The sequence below is a fragment of the Passer domesticus genome, chromosome 25 (genome assembly GCF_036417665.1).
Source record: "Passer domesticus isolate bPasDom1 chromosome 25, bPasDom1.hap1, whole genome shotgun sequence".
In the NCBI taxonomy this organism is placed as follows: domain Eukaryota; kingdom Metazoa; phylum Chordata; class Aves; order Passeriformes; family Passeridae; genus Passer; species Passer domesticus.
In genome coordinates this window covers 69,181-84,363 of record NC_087498.1, presented here as the reverse complement: position 1 = coordinate 84,363, position 15,183 = coordinate 69,181, and the positions used below count along the sequence as shown (strand labels likewise).

At 60.7% G+C, this 15,183-nt stretch overlaps 1 protein-coding gene and 1 non-coding gene across 5 annotated transcripts; both read left to right on the top strand.

The window, feature by feature from the left end:
* Positions 1–120: 120 nt before the first annotated feature.
* On the top strand, positions 121–15,111 carry ELAPOR1 (endosome-lysosome associated apoptosis and autophagy regulator 1). Of its 4 annotated transcripts, none has more exons than XM_064398898.1 (22): positions 121–2,781; positions 4,877–4,997; positions 6,020–6,212; positions 7,048–7,195; positions 7,706–7,786; positions 8,036–8,141; positions 8,218–8,367; positions 8,725–8,813; positions 8,887–9,064; positions 9,663–9,791; positions 9,874–9,964; positions 10,045–10,150; positions 10,222–10,359; positions 10,462–10,716; positions 11,321–11,494; positions 12,338–12,503; positions 13,124–13,220; positions 13,295–13,396; positions 13,964–14,090; positions 14,159–14,337; positions 14,419–14,584; positions 14,742–15,111. In XM_064398898.1, exons 1-22 carry the CDS (start codon positions 2,683–2,685, stop codon positions 14,853–14,855), a joined length of 3,009 nt encoding a protein of 1,002 aa, XP_064254968.1. In that variant the 5' UTR covers positions 121–2,682; the 3' UTR covers positions 14,856–15,111. The 4 variants fall into 4 exon arrangements, with proteins under 4 accessions (XP_064254968.1, XP_064254965.1, XP_064254966.1 ...); XM_064398895.1 differs by having other exon boundaries at positions 122–2,781; positions 14,787–15,111; XM_064398896.1 differs by having other exon boundaries at positions 2,034–2,183; positions 14,787–15,111.
* Positions 170–451, top strand: LOC135286288 (small Cajal body-specific RNA 2). The gene has a single exon (XR_010350696.1). It is a non-coding gene; the product is annotated as a small Cajal body-specific RNA 2 (non-coding RNA).
* Positions 15,112–15,183: the final 72 nt, after the last annotated feature.

Below are 15,183 nucleotides of genomic sequence, written 5' to 3'. Positions count from 1 at the left end.
GTGCCGAGCGCCGCCAGACGCGGTGCACGACGGTCCTCCGGCCGCTAGGGGGCGCCAGAACGCCGCGCCACCATCCCGTCGTGCTCCGCGCGGCTGCGGTATATAAAGGGCCGGAACGGAAGGTGCTGTGGCTGTGTGAGCGCCCGCGCGCCTGGCTGTGTGTGGGAGCATGTGTGCGCGCGTGTGAGCCAGGGGTGTCCGTGTGTGTGTGTGTGTCTGTGTGTCTGTGTCTGTGTGTCTGTGTCTGTGTGTGTGTGTCTGTGTGTGTGTGAGGCGCCAGCCACGCTCTCCTCCCTACACGTTGATCTTATTCGATCGGCCGGGCCCCGCCGGGCCGAGGTGAGAAGAAAGCGCCGCGAAGCCCTCGGGCGCTGTGCGGCTGGGCCGGGGGGGATGAGTCGATCAGATAGGCGAGGCCACGGCCGCTGAGCGCCCTGCGATTCTGACCCGCGCCCACGTCTGCAGCCCAGGGGCCGACAGCGACCCGGTCCCGACAGCGACGGAAGACGAAACGCTCCAGCTTCATCCCGGCCCATCCAGCGCCGGGGCGCGTGTGGAGGCGGGGAGTGGGCCCCGCAGCAGGCTCCGTACGCGCTTTGCACGGGTCTGTGCTGGCCTTGCGGGGCCGTGCACGCTCCGTGCTGTGCTGGGAGTGGTTCAGCGGGCCCTGCAGCTGTGTGGGGCACCAAGGCTGTACATGGAGCTGTGTTGGCACCGTGCCACGTGTGTGAGATGAGCGTGGACCCTGCCAGCCCCGCGGGGCACCGGGGACTCTCATTAGACCTACGGGCTTCATGCAACACGGCCTCTGTTTTATTGGGGGTGTGTGGTGATGGTGATAGCCGTGGTGGTGACAAGGGGATGGCCACGAGGGGGCAGCTATGGTGAACACTGGGGGATGGCCATGGTGCTGACAGAGCTGTGATGGTAACCAGGGGACAGCCACGGTGGAAAAGTACAGTTGTGCTGGTCAGGAGAGGATGGCTGCAGTGGTAACAGGAGGACAGCTGTGGTGATAGCAAGAGGATGGCCGTGGTTGTGACAAGGGACAGTAAGGGTGGACGACCGAGGGGTAGCTACAGTGGTGACTAGAGGATGGGCATGAGAGGACAGCCACAGAGGTGAAAAGGGGATGGCTGTGGTGATGATGAGGGGACAGCAGTGATTCTGGCATTACTGGGAGAAGCATCTGGGGTGGCTGCTCATGGTGGCACTGCTGTGGGACACTGAGAGGAGGTCACCAACTTGATGGTGCCTGGCAGGCTTCCTCTGCCAAGGCGACACTGTGGATGCTGTGGGGCATGGCCACCCCATGCCACTGTAATAGCTGTGGCACAAGTAGGCGTGGGGTTGTCCTCATGCTGCCGTAGGGACAGTCATGATCCCTTCCTGTGGCCGTGTCCCCCATGCCCGTGGTACTTGCTGGCATCCCTGTGCCACCACAGAGGGACATGTGTCACTAGTGTCCCCCAACCCAGGGTACCCTGTGCCACCAGAGTTGGGACTTCTGCATCACCTTAGCAGCTTTGTCCCTCATGTCCTCTTGTGACTGTGGCCTCCGTAGGCCCATGTTCCCCATCTTCCTGTTTCACCATATTAGCTGTGTCCTCTGTGTCCCTCGTGTTCCCATGTTGTCTGTATCCTTCATGTCCCCCTACGTCCCCCATCTCCCTGTGTTCCCGTATCAGCTGTGTACCCAGTGTCCCTCTGTAGCCCCTTTCCTATGTGTCTCCTATGTCCCTCATGTTCAGATGTCCTCTGTCCCTCTGTGTCCCCCATTCTCCCATATGCCCGGTATTTGCCTTGTCCTGTGTCCCTGTATCAGCTGTGTACCCAGTGTCCTTGATGTTTCTGTGTCCCCCGTGTTCCTATATCCCCTGTACCCTGTGTCTCTCGTGTCCTGCATGTCTGGAATATGCAGCCACATGTGTCCTCTGTCCTGTCCCCAGTGTAGTGGGGCTGGCCCGGCTCCATGAGGACATAGCCTGGGGGGCACACGAGTGGCACACAGTCTCTGATTGGGTGGAGGTGGCTCCGGGGTGCGGGGGGCTCATGACCCCCCTCGCCGTGTCCCGGTCCTCCCCCAGCACCGGGGAGGGGCTGTGCCCGGGGGCGGGGAGGCGGGGCCCCGAGACGGTCCCCGTGCTGTTCCTGGAATAACATTCCCAAATGCATTCCCAGGGGTAAGTTCCCGATGCCGTTCCCGAGAACACGTTCCGGGTATTGCATTCCCAGTCCCGTTTCCGGGGATACACTCCCAAGGATGATGGAACTCCTGGTGCCATCGGCGCCAATCGCAGGATGCCATTCCCGGGTATAACCTTGGGCTGCTGTTCCTGGGAGTTCCATTCCCGTGTCTCTGTTTCCGATACCGATGCGCGGTGCCATTCCCATGAATAACATTCTCGATACCGATTCCCGGTGCTGTTCTCGTGGAGGCGGTGCCAGCTGCCGTTCCAGGGGGTTCTATTCGTGATCGACTTCCCGTTCCCTGGGGCGATACCCGGTGCCATTCCCGCCGCTGCCGGTGCCCGTTCTCGGAGTGATGCCCGGCGCCGTTCCCGGGGGCGGGGGCAGGTAGCGGCAGGTGCGCGGAGGCCGGGCCGTTGGCGGGGGCGGGGCAGCGGCGCCGGTGCTCGCACCGGCCGAGCTGCCGCCGTTGCCACCGCCGTTGCCGCCGCCATGGCCGGTACCGGAGCCCGGTGGATGCCGCTGGTGCTGTGTCTGGCTGTCACCGTGTCACCGGGACGCACCGGAGAGCAGCTACATGTCTGCAAGGAGGTACCGGCACCGGGAATGGCGGGGAGGGGGGGGGCAACCGGTATCGCACCGCCAGCACCGCAACCACCCCCAAATTCCCCACACACACCGATGAAACGGAGTCCCGGGGCACGAGGAGGCCGCTCCCTATGAGATGGGGGGGACAAGGAGGGGACAGGTAGGGGTCGGGTGTCCCGGTGGCTCTGGAGGTGGGGTGTCTCCTATAGCGGGGAGGGACTGGCCGACTTCCTGGGGGCCCAGGGAGAGGTCTTTGCTCCCAGTGGCTCGGCCAGTGCCCGAGGGTCTCCTTAGGGACCCCAACTGGTGTCACCCCATTATCGTCCCTAAGTCCCTACCCTCAGACACGTTGGGGTCTCCCTGAGTGCTGCTGAGGGGGTGACAAGGAGCGGGGGGACAATCCCAATGGCCACGTGTCGTTCCCAGCCCAGCACATGGTATTCTGTGAAGAAAAACTGTCACTTGCCAGGATCTGTCCGCCTTGGGGACAGCGGATGAGCCGCCAAATGCTCTCCCTGGGTTGTCTGTCTTGCCCCCCCCCCCCCCCCCCAATTTTCCTTGCCTCTCCTCAGACTTGCGGCTGCTTTTAAATCTGGGCCAGGATTTTTTTTTTCCTCTGATCCAATTATTTTTGTCTGTGTTCCATGATCCAGAGCTGGAAACAATAGACTGGGGCTGGCACCTGCCCCAGGAACAATCAGTCCCCCAGAGGGGGTGTCCCCTGTCCTTCACAAGGCACAGCCCTTCTCCTTCTCCTGGCCAGAGCAGAGTTACAGTGGCAGTTTGGGGTGCCCTCCATCCCCAGAGCCACTCGAGCTGAATTAGGTCAATTTATGTAGATTTAATAAAAACCTGGAAGAATTTAAGAAGAGAGGAAAAAAAGACCTTCTCCCCAAGGAAATCCCTCAGGACTGAGAGTAATAGGGTAGTTCGGGGCTGCTGAAAGTTGGGGTGACCCTCTGGGTACCCCCAAGGTGGTGAGGACCTTTCTCTGTGTCCCCATCCCAGGACCTGAGGGGTTCCATGCTGCCTGTACATGGGCAGGGGCTGCTGCAGGCATCTCTCTGTCCTCACTTTTCCTTCTCCACCCCCCTTTTACCTCTCCAATCCCTCTTTCCCCTTCACATCCCCCCATCCCCCTCTTCTTCCCCCCCCCCCCACCTCCCGTTGCTGTGTTTCCAGCTGATGGGAACATCAAAGCAGTTGTTTTCTCATCAACCTGCCACGCTCCAGCAGCCACTGGGAGCACGAAGCCACAGCACCGGCTCTGACACCTCAGAGCTGTTGCACGGAGGGTGGGGAGCTCCCCTTGTACCCCAAACCCCAACACCACCAGCAGATGTGGCCTTCATGCTGCCCACGCCGTCTGTCCCTGGCATCACCTCACCAGCCTTAAGCCAGTCTCAGCTTAGTGCAGCTGGCAGGATGGTGATGGGGGGGCTGGGGGGCTGACCATGGTGCCTCTGCCGTCCCCAGTGCTTCCTGGTTCCCCCTGGTCCCCCTTGCATTCCCGCCCTATGCCCGGGGTGCTCCCAGGCCGTATCCGGGTTGTGCCACAGCTGTTCGATGAGCAAAGTGTGTCACAGCCGCGCCAAGGCACACCAAGGGGCGTGACAGTGCCATGTGATCCCAGGAACACGGTGGGGGAGTGCAGGGATTCACCCCCACACCAGGGAGAGGTGCAGGGCTGCTGCTGCTCCAGGGCTCCTGGGCAACCCCAGCCGGATCATCCCCCCATCCACAGCACCCCCATTTCCCAGCATCCTATCAAACTGCCCCCCCGCCCCTTGCCACCACCACAATACTCCCCCACTCTGAGCATCCCCCTGGACCCCAGCTCCCCTCAATCCAGAGCATCTCCCACCCAGATCACCCCCATCTTCCAGTATCCCCCCACACTGAACTCTGAGCACCCTCCCAAGCCCCCCTCACCAGGCCCTGGGCACCACAGGACATTGCCACACCTTAACTCAAAACCATCCCTTGAAGGCACTGCTGGGCCCAGGGGCCAGCCCCTCTCAGGGGGCACAGGGTGTGGAGGCAGCCCGGGAGGTCTCAGGTGCAGCTCCCCTGCGTGTTCCCTCTCTGTCTCCTGCAGTCCGAGTACCACTACGAGTACACAGCATGTGACAGCTCAGGATCACGCTGGAGGGTGGCTGTACCACACACGCCTGGACTCTGCACCGGCCTGCCTGACCCTGTCAGGGGCACTGAATGCTGTAAGACTCCGACTAGGAGTGGGATGGGGTCAGGCTGGGGGGTGGGAATGGCAGGAATGGGAAATGAGGGCGGCAGGAGGGAGAGAGTGGGGAGACAAGCACCAGCCATTACTGGCTCCAGTGCAGGCAGCAACAGGAGGATGGAATGGGATCAGTGGGATGGGAATCCCCCGGGATGGGATGGTATAAGAACTACAAGCACTGGGATGGGATGGAATAGGAATCACACACACACCAATTCCCAGGGATGGGATGAGAGGGATGGGAACCAGAAACAGACAGGCATTGGGGTGGGATAAGACAGATGGGAATCACATGCACACACAGATAGGGTGGGATGGTAATCACCCATACAGTCATGGAATGGGATAGAGAGGGATGGGAATCACACACACTGGGATGGAAATCCCCTCATCCCACACATGCACCAGGACAGGATGAGCAAGATGAGCACTCACTCACCTGAATGGGATGAGAGAGATGGAAATCCCGCACACAAAATGGGATAGGATGGGATGGGAATCCCACACATGGGCACTAGGATGGGATTAGAGGGATGAAAATCACACACACATGCATGAGGATGGGATGGGATTCACACACAGAGTCAGCAAATGGAATGAGAGTCATGGCAATCCCACCACACGTACGTGGATGGAAATCTCCCTATCGCACACGTGCACCAGGATAGGATGAGCAAAATGAGAATCCCCCTCACAAAAACTCACTTACTAGGATGGGATGAGCAGGATGGGAATCCCAAACACATGCCCCCAAAGCCTGGGGATGCCCTGGCTCCATGGCAGAGGGTTACATTCTGCCTGGATTGGGCAGAGCTGGGCGTTGGGTACCAAACTCATGGGTGGGGGGCTTGCCTTTGTCTAATGGTAAGAATGGGGGATCCCAGCACCTCCACCAGCTGGAGCACTTGGAAATGAAGAGCTGAGGGTGATGAGGCTGTAGCAGCACCAGGAGGATTGGGGGTGACCCTCCATGCCCTGTGCCCCCGTCTCCATCGGCAGCATTCTCCTGCAAGGCGGGTGAGTTCCTGGAGATGCAGACACAGACGTGCCGGCCCTGCGCTGCGGGCACCTACTCGCTGGGCACTGGTGTCCGCTTTGATGAGTGGGACGAGGTGCCCCATGGCTTCGCCAACGTGGCCACCAACCTGGAGGTGGATGACAGCTTTGGCGATGCGGCAGAGAACTGCACAGCGTGAGTCACTGTGTCACGGGCTGTGATGCCAGCACACGAGCACCTGGCATGTCAGGACGGGATGCGGGGCACAGTGAACAGGATGGGTGTGACACCCCTGTGCATCCATAGCACCCAGTTGCCCCGACGCCCTTCGGTCATCCTGCCCTGGGAGGTGACACCAGCAGGGCATTACAGGGGCACCCTGATCACAGCAAGGGAACACACAGCCACCAGACCCTCTTACTTGTACCACAGCCATCAGGGCCCCTCATTTGTACCAGCAGCTGCTAAGCTCTCCCAGTTGTTCCACTGCCACTGAACTTCCCATCAGCTGGTTGTATCAGCAGCCACTGGTACACAGCAAATACAGACAGCCACCAACCCCCCCTGGTTGTACCAGCTGCCACAAACCCCCGTGGTTACACCAACAACCACCAAACTATCCCATATGTATTGGCAGGTTCTGAGCCCTCCTGATTATACCAACAACCAAGAAATCCTCCCAGTTGTACCAACAACCACCAAACCCTCAGTTTTACTGGCACCATCACACTGCTCCATTGATGTCCCTCTCAGCCATTCCCTACTCCCAGCAGCGTGTTCCTCATCCAGTCACACTCCCAGAACAGGCGGGTGCCACTCTCTTCTCCTTGCAGTCCACGTGGCTCTCAGCAGGCCAGGGGATTCTCACAAGGGATATGTGTCTAGCCACCACACCTTGCCATGTCCCTAAGATCTGCCCAAGCCCCTCTGCCCCTCATTTCTCCCCTGCTTCTTGGGGGCCCTCCTGGCTGTCCCTACAATCCCTGTCCTGCCTGCTGAGAGTGATGACAGGATATATCACTTGCCCCAGGTCAACATGGGTGCCACTGGGGGATTACGTGGCCTCCAACACAGATGAGTGCACGGCCACCCTCATGTATGCTGTGAGCCTCAAGCAGTCGGGGACTGTCACCTTCGAGTACATCTACCCTGACAGCAGCATCGTCTTTGAATTCTTTGTGGGTGACCGGGGCACAGGTGGAGGGTATGGGTCTCTGGGGACATGGAGGGGTCCATTGGGATATGAGAGAGGGTCCCCTAGGTACATGGGAGAAGTCCTTTGTGACCTGAGTGTGTCTGTGGGTACTCCTCAGGGGTCCCTGGGGACATGATATTTGTCCCTAGGGACATGGAAGGAGTCCCTGAGAACATGATGTGCGTCCCTGGGGACATGGCAGGATCTCTGGTGGATGTGGCAGGGGCCTCTGGGACATAGGGAAGGGAACCCTGGATATATGGGAGGGGTCCCTGGGGACATCATGGGGGTCCTTCCAGACATGGAGGGGTGCCTGGGGACATGAGAGTGGACCCTGGTGACATAAGGGGGGCCCCATGGGATATGGCAGTGGTTCATGGAGACATGAGGAGGGGTCCCTAGGAATATGGAGGGTCCCTGGGAGCATGGGGCTGTGTCCTTGGGGACATGTGGGGTCCCTGTGAACACGGGGTCCCTGACACTCTCCCTGCAGGTGCAGAACGACCAGTGCCAGCCCACGGTGGAGGAGTCCCGCTGGATGCGGACTACAGAGAAGGGTTGGGAATTCCACAGCGTGAGTGTTCGGTGGGAGGTGACACCGGGGGGAGGTCCTTCGGTGCTGCCCCGGCGTTTCTTGTCCCTCCTGTGGGACGAAGATGCTCCACGAGGCTGAGGAGGGGGTGGTGGGTGGTGAAAGATGGGGGTGCCACACACCTCCCTCCACTGGTGCCAACCCCCTCCTTGGCAGCGGGATCCCCCACCCATGGTGCCAAACCCATCCCTGGCAGTGGGGTTACCCAATCCCGTGGGATCCTTCTCCCAGGTGGAGCTGAGCCGTGGGAACAACGTGCTGTACTGGCGGACCACCGCCTTCTCCGTCTGGTCCAAGGTGCCTAAACCAGTGCTGGTGAGGAACATCGGCATTACAGGTGGGTAGGGGCAGGAGGGAGGGTCTCGGGGTCACGCACCCACCTCCCCGCTACCTGAGCCTCCTCCCTCTCCCAGGGGTGGCCTTCACTTCCGAGTGCTTCCCCTGCAAGCCCGGCACCTTTGCCCCTGCCGCCGGCTCAACCGCCTGCCAGCCCTGTCCTGCTGACACCTTCTCCGGCAAAGGGGCCACCGCCTGCCAGCCCTGCGACCCTGACACCTACGCTGGTACGAGGGGACACCCGGGGCTCCCCCCTCCCATACACTGTCCCTCTAGTATATGACCCTGGGATGGGAAAGGGTGATGTGGGGAGCAGGGGTGACCTGACATCCCCTGGTGGTGGCAGTGTTGGCGCCCCTCACAAACCTCACACCTACGCTGGTGAGGGGGGCACCCTTAGGGGTCCATTTGTCCCCGCAATCTGTGCTGCAGGAGTGGCCCTGGGGGAGGGAGAGATGATGTGGGGAGTAGGGAGCACCCACTACCCCTTGGTTGGGAGGGAAGACAAGGACACCCCATGTGGTGGGAACAGCACTGGAGTCTCCGGGCTGTGCTGGCTCACCCATCGTGTCTCCTCTCGGCAGAGCCTGGCTCGGGGTCCTGCAAGCCACGTCCGCCCTGCACAGACAAGGATTTCTTCTACACCCACACGGCCTGCGACGCCAATGGGGAGGTAATGTGGGGGCACACCGTGGTGGTCCCCCTGTCCCCCGGCGTCCCCCCCGGCTCACCTGCTCCCCCGACAGACCCAGCTGATGTACAAGTGGGCAGAGCCCAAGATCTGCAGTGAGGAGCTGCCGCAGGCGGCCCGGCTGCCATCCTCAGGGGTCAAGACTCGATGCCCCCCCTGCAACCCTGGCTTCGCCAAAGGCAACGGCAGCACCTGCCAGCCCTGTCTCTATGGCTTCTATTCCAATGGCTCTGGTAAGGCGGCCCGGTCATTGTCCCCAAAGCGTGACTGGGGCAGCCTGAGCTGCCAGGGGAAGGTGGGTGCCACTCCAGTGCTGGGTTGTCCCCTCCTGTTCCCATAGCTCCAATAAGGACACCTCCACCACTGTCCCCATGGAGTAACTGGGGTCTCTGGGGCTACCAGGAGGAGATGAGTGCCACCTCAGTGCAGGGTTGTCCCATCCTTTTCCCATCATCATTCCTAAGTGTGACCAAAGCACCCAAAGCTGACAGAGAGAAAGGCGGTACCACCCTGGTGCAGGGCTGTCCCTATGTATCCAGTAAGAACATCCCAGTTATTGTCTCTAGTAAGTAACTGGGATCCCTGAAGCTGCCAAGAGAAGATGGGTACCACCTCAGTACAGAGCTGTCCTCTCCTGTCTCCATTACTGTCCCCAAGAGGTGGTTACCAGGTCATTCCAAGCTGCAGGGAGGGGAATGTGGTACCACCCTAGTGCAGGGCTGTCCCCTCTTGTCCCCATCACTGGCCTCAAGAGGTAAGCAGGGCACTCCAAGCTGACAGAGAGGGAGGTGGGTGCCACCCCTGTGCAGGGCTGTTGCCTCCTCTCCCCAGCCTGCCTCAGATGCCCAGAGGGCACTGAGCCGGCGCTGGGCTTGGAGTACAAGTGGTGGAACGTGCTGCCCCCCAACATGGAGACCACCGTGCTCAGCGGCATCAACTTCGAGTACAAGGGCATTGCAGGTAGTGGCAGAGGGCTGTCCCTTCCCTGTCCCTTGCTGGGGCACTGCCAGGGATCTCTCTGAGTGTCATTGCATCCTTGCAGGCTGGGAGGTAGCTGGGGACTACATTTACACGGCAGCTGGAGCCTCTGACAGCGACTTCATGATCCTCACGCTGGTGGTCCCTGGCTTCAGGTGAGGTGGGGGCCACCACCAGGGAGCAGGGGGCACATGGCCATGAAGCAGAGCTAGCAGTGTCCCCATGCTGTCCCCAGCCCTCCAAGCCCAGTGCTGGAGGATACAGAGAGCAGGGAGGTGGCCAGGATCACCTTTGTTTTCGAGACGCTGTGCAGCGTTGGCTGTGAGCTCTACTTTATGGTGGTGAGTGGGGAGACACAGCAGTTCGGGGGGCACAGTGAATTTGGGTGGTGCCACCTCCCTCGTCCCCACAGGGTGTCAACTCACGCACCAACACTCCAGTGGAAACATGGACAGGTTCCACAGGGAAACAATCCTACACCTACCTGGTGGAGAAGAACGCGACCATGAGCTTCACCTGGGCCTTCCAGCGCACCCCCTACCATGAGGCGGTGAGGGACAGGGGGCTCTGCTTTGAGAGGGCTGGAGGGCCCCGACTTTGGGGGGTCTGGTGGGGGGCAGGGGGCAGATGGTGATGATGCTGTCGTTGCCAGGGCCGGCGGTTCACCAGTGATGTGGCCAAGCTGTACAGCATCAACGTCACCAATGTGCAGGGGGGGGTGGCCTCCTTCTGCCGCCGCTGTGCCCCCCAGCCCACTGGGTCCTGTGCCCCATGTTCCCCTGGCAGTGCTGTGGACCCCAGCTCAGGCACCTGCCAGCCCTGCCCACCTGGCACCTACCTGCGGGGCCACCCCTCCGACGGGACACCCACCTGCCGCCCCTGTGGCCCTGGCACACGCAGCAACCAGGTGACTTGGCATGGCAGGAGGTCTAAGTGTTTCTAAGTGTCCCCATGGGTGATGCCAGTGGGCCCCAGGGGAGTGGCGCCAGCCTCCCCCACACCCAGGATGTCCCAGATGGTGGCACTGGCAAGCACCAGGAGGGTGACACCATCACGGGTGGGTGACACAAGCCTCCCCCAGTCATCCTGGGTGTATGACACTGTGTCCCCACGGAGGTGACACCAGCCCCTTACACGCATTCTGGGTGGGTGACAGGATGGGTGACAGTGTCTGACCCAGTGTGGGTGATGCCTGCCCTCCTTGGCCATCTCCAGGGAGGTGACACCAGCCCTGTGGCAATCGTGGGTGGGTTACAAGGTGGGTGACAATGTCTAATCCTGGGTGGGTAATGCCAGTCCCCCAGCTGTCCCCAGAGAGATGACACCAGCCCCTCTCAGCCATCCCACATGGGTGACAGTATCTGACACTGGTGGGTGGCAGTGGGTGACCCTGATGGGTGTCACCATGGCCCTGAGATCTCTGAGGAGTGGTGCCAGCTCTCCAGAGTCCCCACAAGGGTGTCCCCAGAGGGTGGCATGGCCATCCCTGAGCTCCCTGTCCCTGTTCCCAGCTGCGATCACTATGCTACAACAACTGCAGCCTGGCACTGGCACTGCCAGGCCGGATGCTGCACTTCGAGTTCCCATCGCTGGGCCAAGGTGCTGGAGTGGGCACTGGGCCCAGCTTCACCCCTAAAGGGCTGCGCTACAGCCATCACTTCCGCCTTAGCCTCTGTGGGCACCAGGTGAGACCCGTGTGGGCAAACACATGTGCACACATGGGAACACACCCGGGGCATGGGCACAGGCACACAAGTGCAAACACGGGCACTTGGGTGGGCACTCAGGAGAATAGGCACACACAGGCAGGAGGCCATGTAAACATGCATGTAGACATGGGAACACACATGGGAAAGCACACAAGGGCACAGGAACATGCATGAATGTATGGGAACACACCTGGGCTCATGGGTGGGTGGTCATAGGTACACAAGTGCAAACACAAGCACATGGTGGGGTGTGTGTGCACTCACAGGCACATGAGTACAAACACAGGTGGGCATGCAAATGGGTGGACACAAGCATGAGTGCAAACATGGGCACAGTGCGTGGGTACTCAGGAGGGTGGACACAGGAACACAGGTGGGCACACTGGGGCCCATACGGGCACGAGGGCTCAGGAATACCCACGCACACATGGGCATCTGGATGGGTGAACACAGGCACACTCCTGGGCACACAGGTTGGAGGGGCATGCAGGTGGGCAGACACAGACACACCTGCATATGTGCTTGCAGTCATGCAAACACAAGGATGTGTATGCAAACAAACATTCCCACACGCAGGTGTGCAAATACAGGTGTACATGCTGTCACACCTGCATACATACACACACCCATTTATGCAGTCACATGTGCACAGTCACACAAACACATCTGCACAGCTGTGCAGACACGTGAACACTCGTGTAAACACGTATGGACACTTGTGCAACCACACCTGCATACCTATGGCCCTACACACACAAATGGCAGTCCCTTGTACACACAGTCTCACTCCACACACGTGCATCATGTATGTCCCCACAGGGCAGGAAGATGGCCTCATGTGCTGACAATGTGACGGCAGGTCAGGGGGGCCCTGCCCGTGTGGTCACCTCGTATGTGTGCCAGGCCATTCTGGTGCCCCCTGACATCACTGGTGCCCGTGCAGCTGTGTCTTCTCAGCCTGTCAGCCTGGGTGACCACTTGCTGGGTGAGCGGGGAGGGAGGGGGGCCACCCTGGGGAACTGGGACACCCCAAGGTCATTGAGACACATGGGTGGGACAGACACTAGAACATCTTGGTGGCACTGGCACACCAACACTGGGACTCCTCAGGGGGACTGGGACACCCTCGTGGCACTGAGAGTGGGACACCTTGTTGAAACTAGGACACCCTGGCAGGACAGGGACCAGGACATCCCAGTAGCACTGGGACACATGGGTGGGACAGGGAATAGCCTACTCCAGTGGCACTGGGATGCCCCAGTGGGACTCAGACACCCTGGTGGGACTGGACATCCCAGTGGCACTGGAAGTGGGATACCCTTGTGGGATTGGGACACTCTGCTGGGACTGGGACAACAGCACTAGGACATTTCAGCAGCACCTTCGTGGCACAGGGACACCCCAATGGGACTAAAATACACCCTGGTGGGACTGGGACATTACAGGGGCATCTTGTTTGGGATTGGGACATTGTCACTGGTATATGTCACTGACACCCCAGTGGGACTGGGACTCCTCAGTGGGACTGGGACACTCTGGTGGCACTAAGACACTGGGACTGGAATACCCTCCAGTGGGACTGGAGACACCCCTCTCTCCCTGCAGGTGTCACCACCAGCTCCGTGCTGGACAGCATCGTGGCTCCCCCAGAGCTCTTCCCCCCCAGCCACCCTGACCTGCCTGACATCATCTTCTTCTTCAGGTGCAGGCAGGTGACGGGGTTGACACCCACACTGTCTCCCCACTGTCCTCCTGACCCTCCATGTCCCCTGGCAGGTCCAATGACATGACACAACCGTGCAGTGGTGGCCGGGCCACCACCATCCGCCTACGCTGTGACCCCCTGCGCATCGGCACTGGCACCCTGGCTGTCCCCAGGTGGGGAGGGGACATGGGGGACACCGAGGGGGGTTTTGGGTGACCCAAGTATCTCCCATTGTTAGGGTTGGGTGCATCCCTGGGGTGTTTAGCTTTGGAGACACCATAGTCACAATGTCAGTGTCCTGCACCCTGAGGTGTCACCCTGGCTGTTCCCAGGTGGGTGGGGGGGGGGGGGGGGTGGGACACCGGGAACACCAAGGGGGGGCTTAAGGGATTCCCAAAGTGACCCAAACATCTCCTGCTGTCATGGGTGGGCATGCCCCTGAGGTGCTTTGCTTTGGGGACCACACTGACATGATGTCAGAGTCCCTCACCCTGAGGTGCCACCCTGGCTGTGTCACCGTGTCCCGCATGTACTCAGGTTGGCAGTGAAACAAAGGAGACCCCGAGGGAGGTTTGGGGACCTCAAAGTTCCCCTGCTGTCATGGTTAGATACTTCTTTGGGGTGCTTCACTTTGGGGATACCACTGTTATGCTGTCCCGACCCTGAGGTGTCACCTTAGCTGTAATCCCCACTTTGGAGTGTCACCATCACCTGAGCACCGCCTTTTTGTCCCTCCGAAGCAAATGCCCCGAGGGCACCTGCGACGGCTGCACCTTCCATTTCCTGTGGGTGACGGCCGAGGGATGTCCCCGCTGCTCCAGCTCCCACCACCGCCCCATCGTCGGCGCCTGTATCGGTGGCGTTCAGGTACCGCCCCGTGCCCCGGGCTGGGCTGCGGCTCCTGCGGCCCCTGAACCCCCTTTCCCCCCCATCAGAAAACCACCTACGTGTGGCGGGAGCCCCGGCTGTGCCACGGCGGGGACGCCCTGCCGCCGCAGGTGATCCAGGCGTGCCGGAGCGTGGATTTTTGGCTAAAAGTGGGAATTTCCACTGGGACGTGCGTGGCCATCTTGCTGGCTGCGCTCGCCGCTTATTTCTGGAAAAAGACTCAAAAGTGAGCATTTGGCAGCGGGATTTGGGGACACGGGGGCTAGCACTGTCACGGGGCGGGTGATGGCACCACCTGCATTCCCAGGCTGGAATACAAATATTCCAAGCTGGTGATGGACGCGGCGGCTCGGGAGACCGACGCGACGTCGCCCGACAGCTGCGCCATCATGGAGGGGGAGGACGCGGAGGACGAGCTGCTCTTTGCCACCGAAATGTCACTTTTTGGAAAACTTAAAGCACTGACGGCCAAGGTGAGGGGTGGGGTGGGGGGATGGAAACAACCCTGGAGTAGCCACCGGACAAGCCATGGTGAGGGTGGGATTTGAGGATGGTCCGTGCCTCAATTCCCCACCCCGGAGGGGTCTCCGTGTCTCAGTTTCCCTGCTCCAAGGGGGCTCTGTGCCTCAGTTCCCCACCCCGGGGGCTCCGGGCCTCAGTTTCCCCACCCCACAGCGGATGCCGGATGGATTCGACTCGGTCCCGCTCAAGACCTCGTCCAGCAGCACCGATCGGGAGCTGTAAGAGGACAGGGGGCACCCTCGCATCCCCCAGCCCTCCCGGGAGCTGTGACGGGCCAGAGGGGCGCGCACGGACACTCCAGCCCCGGGCAGCAGAAGGGAAGGGGGGGTACCCACGGCCCATCCCGCGCCCCCCAACGTGGCCTTAGGGACCCGCTTCGCAGCGGAGCCTCGTTATGGCTTTTGTACGTGTGTCCCCACCGTGTCCTCCCCATCCCAAGCACCCAAAAATGCCAAATACAGGAGTGGGGTTTGTATAAGGGCTCCGTGTGTGTGGGCACACGGGGGCAGGGGTACACGCATAGGGGGTGCGGGGAGTTGAGCGTGGGCAC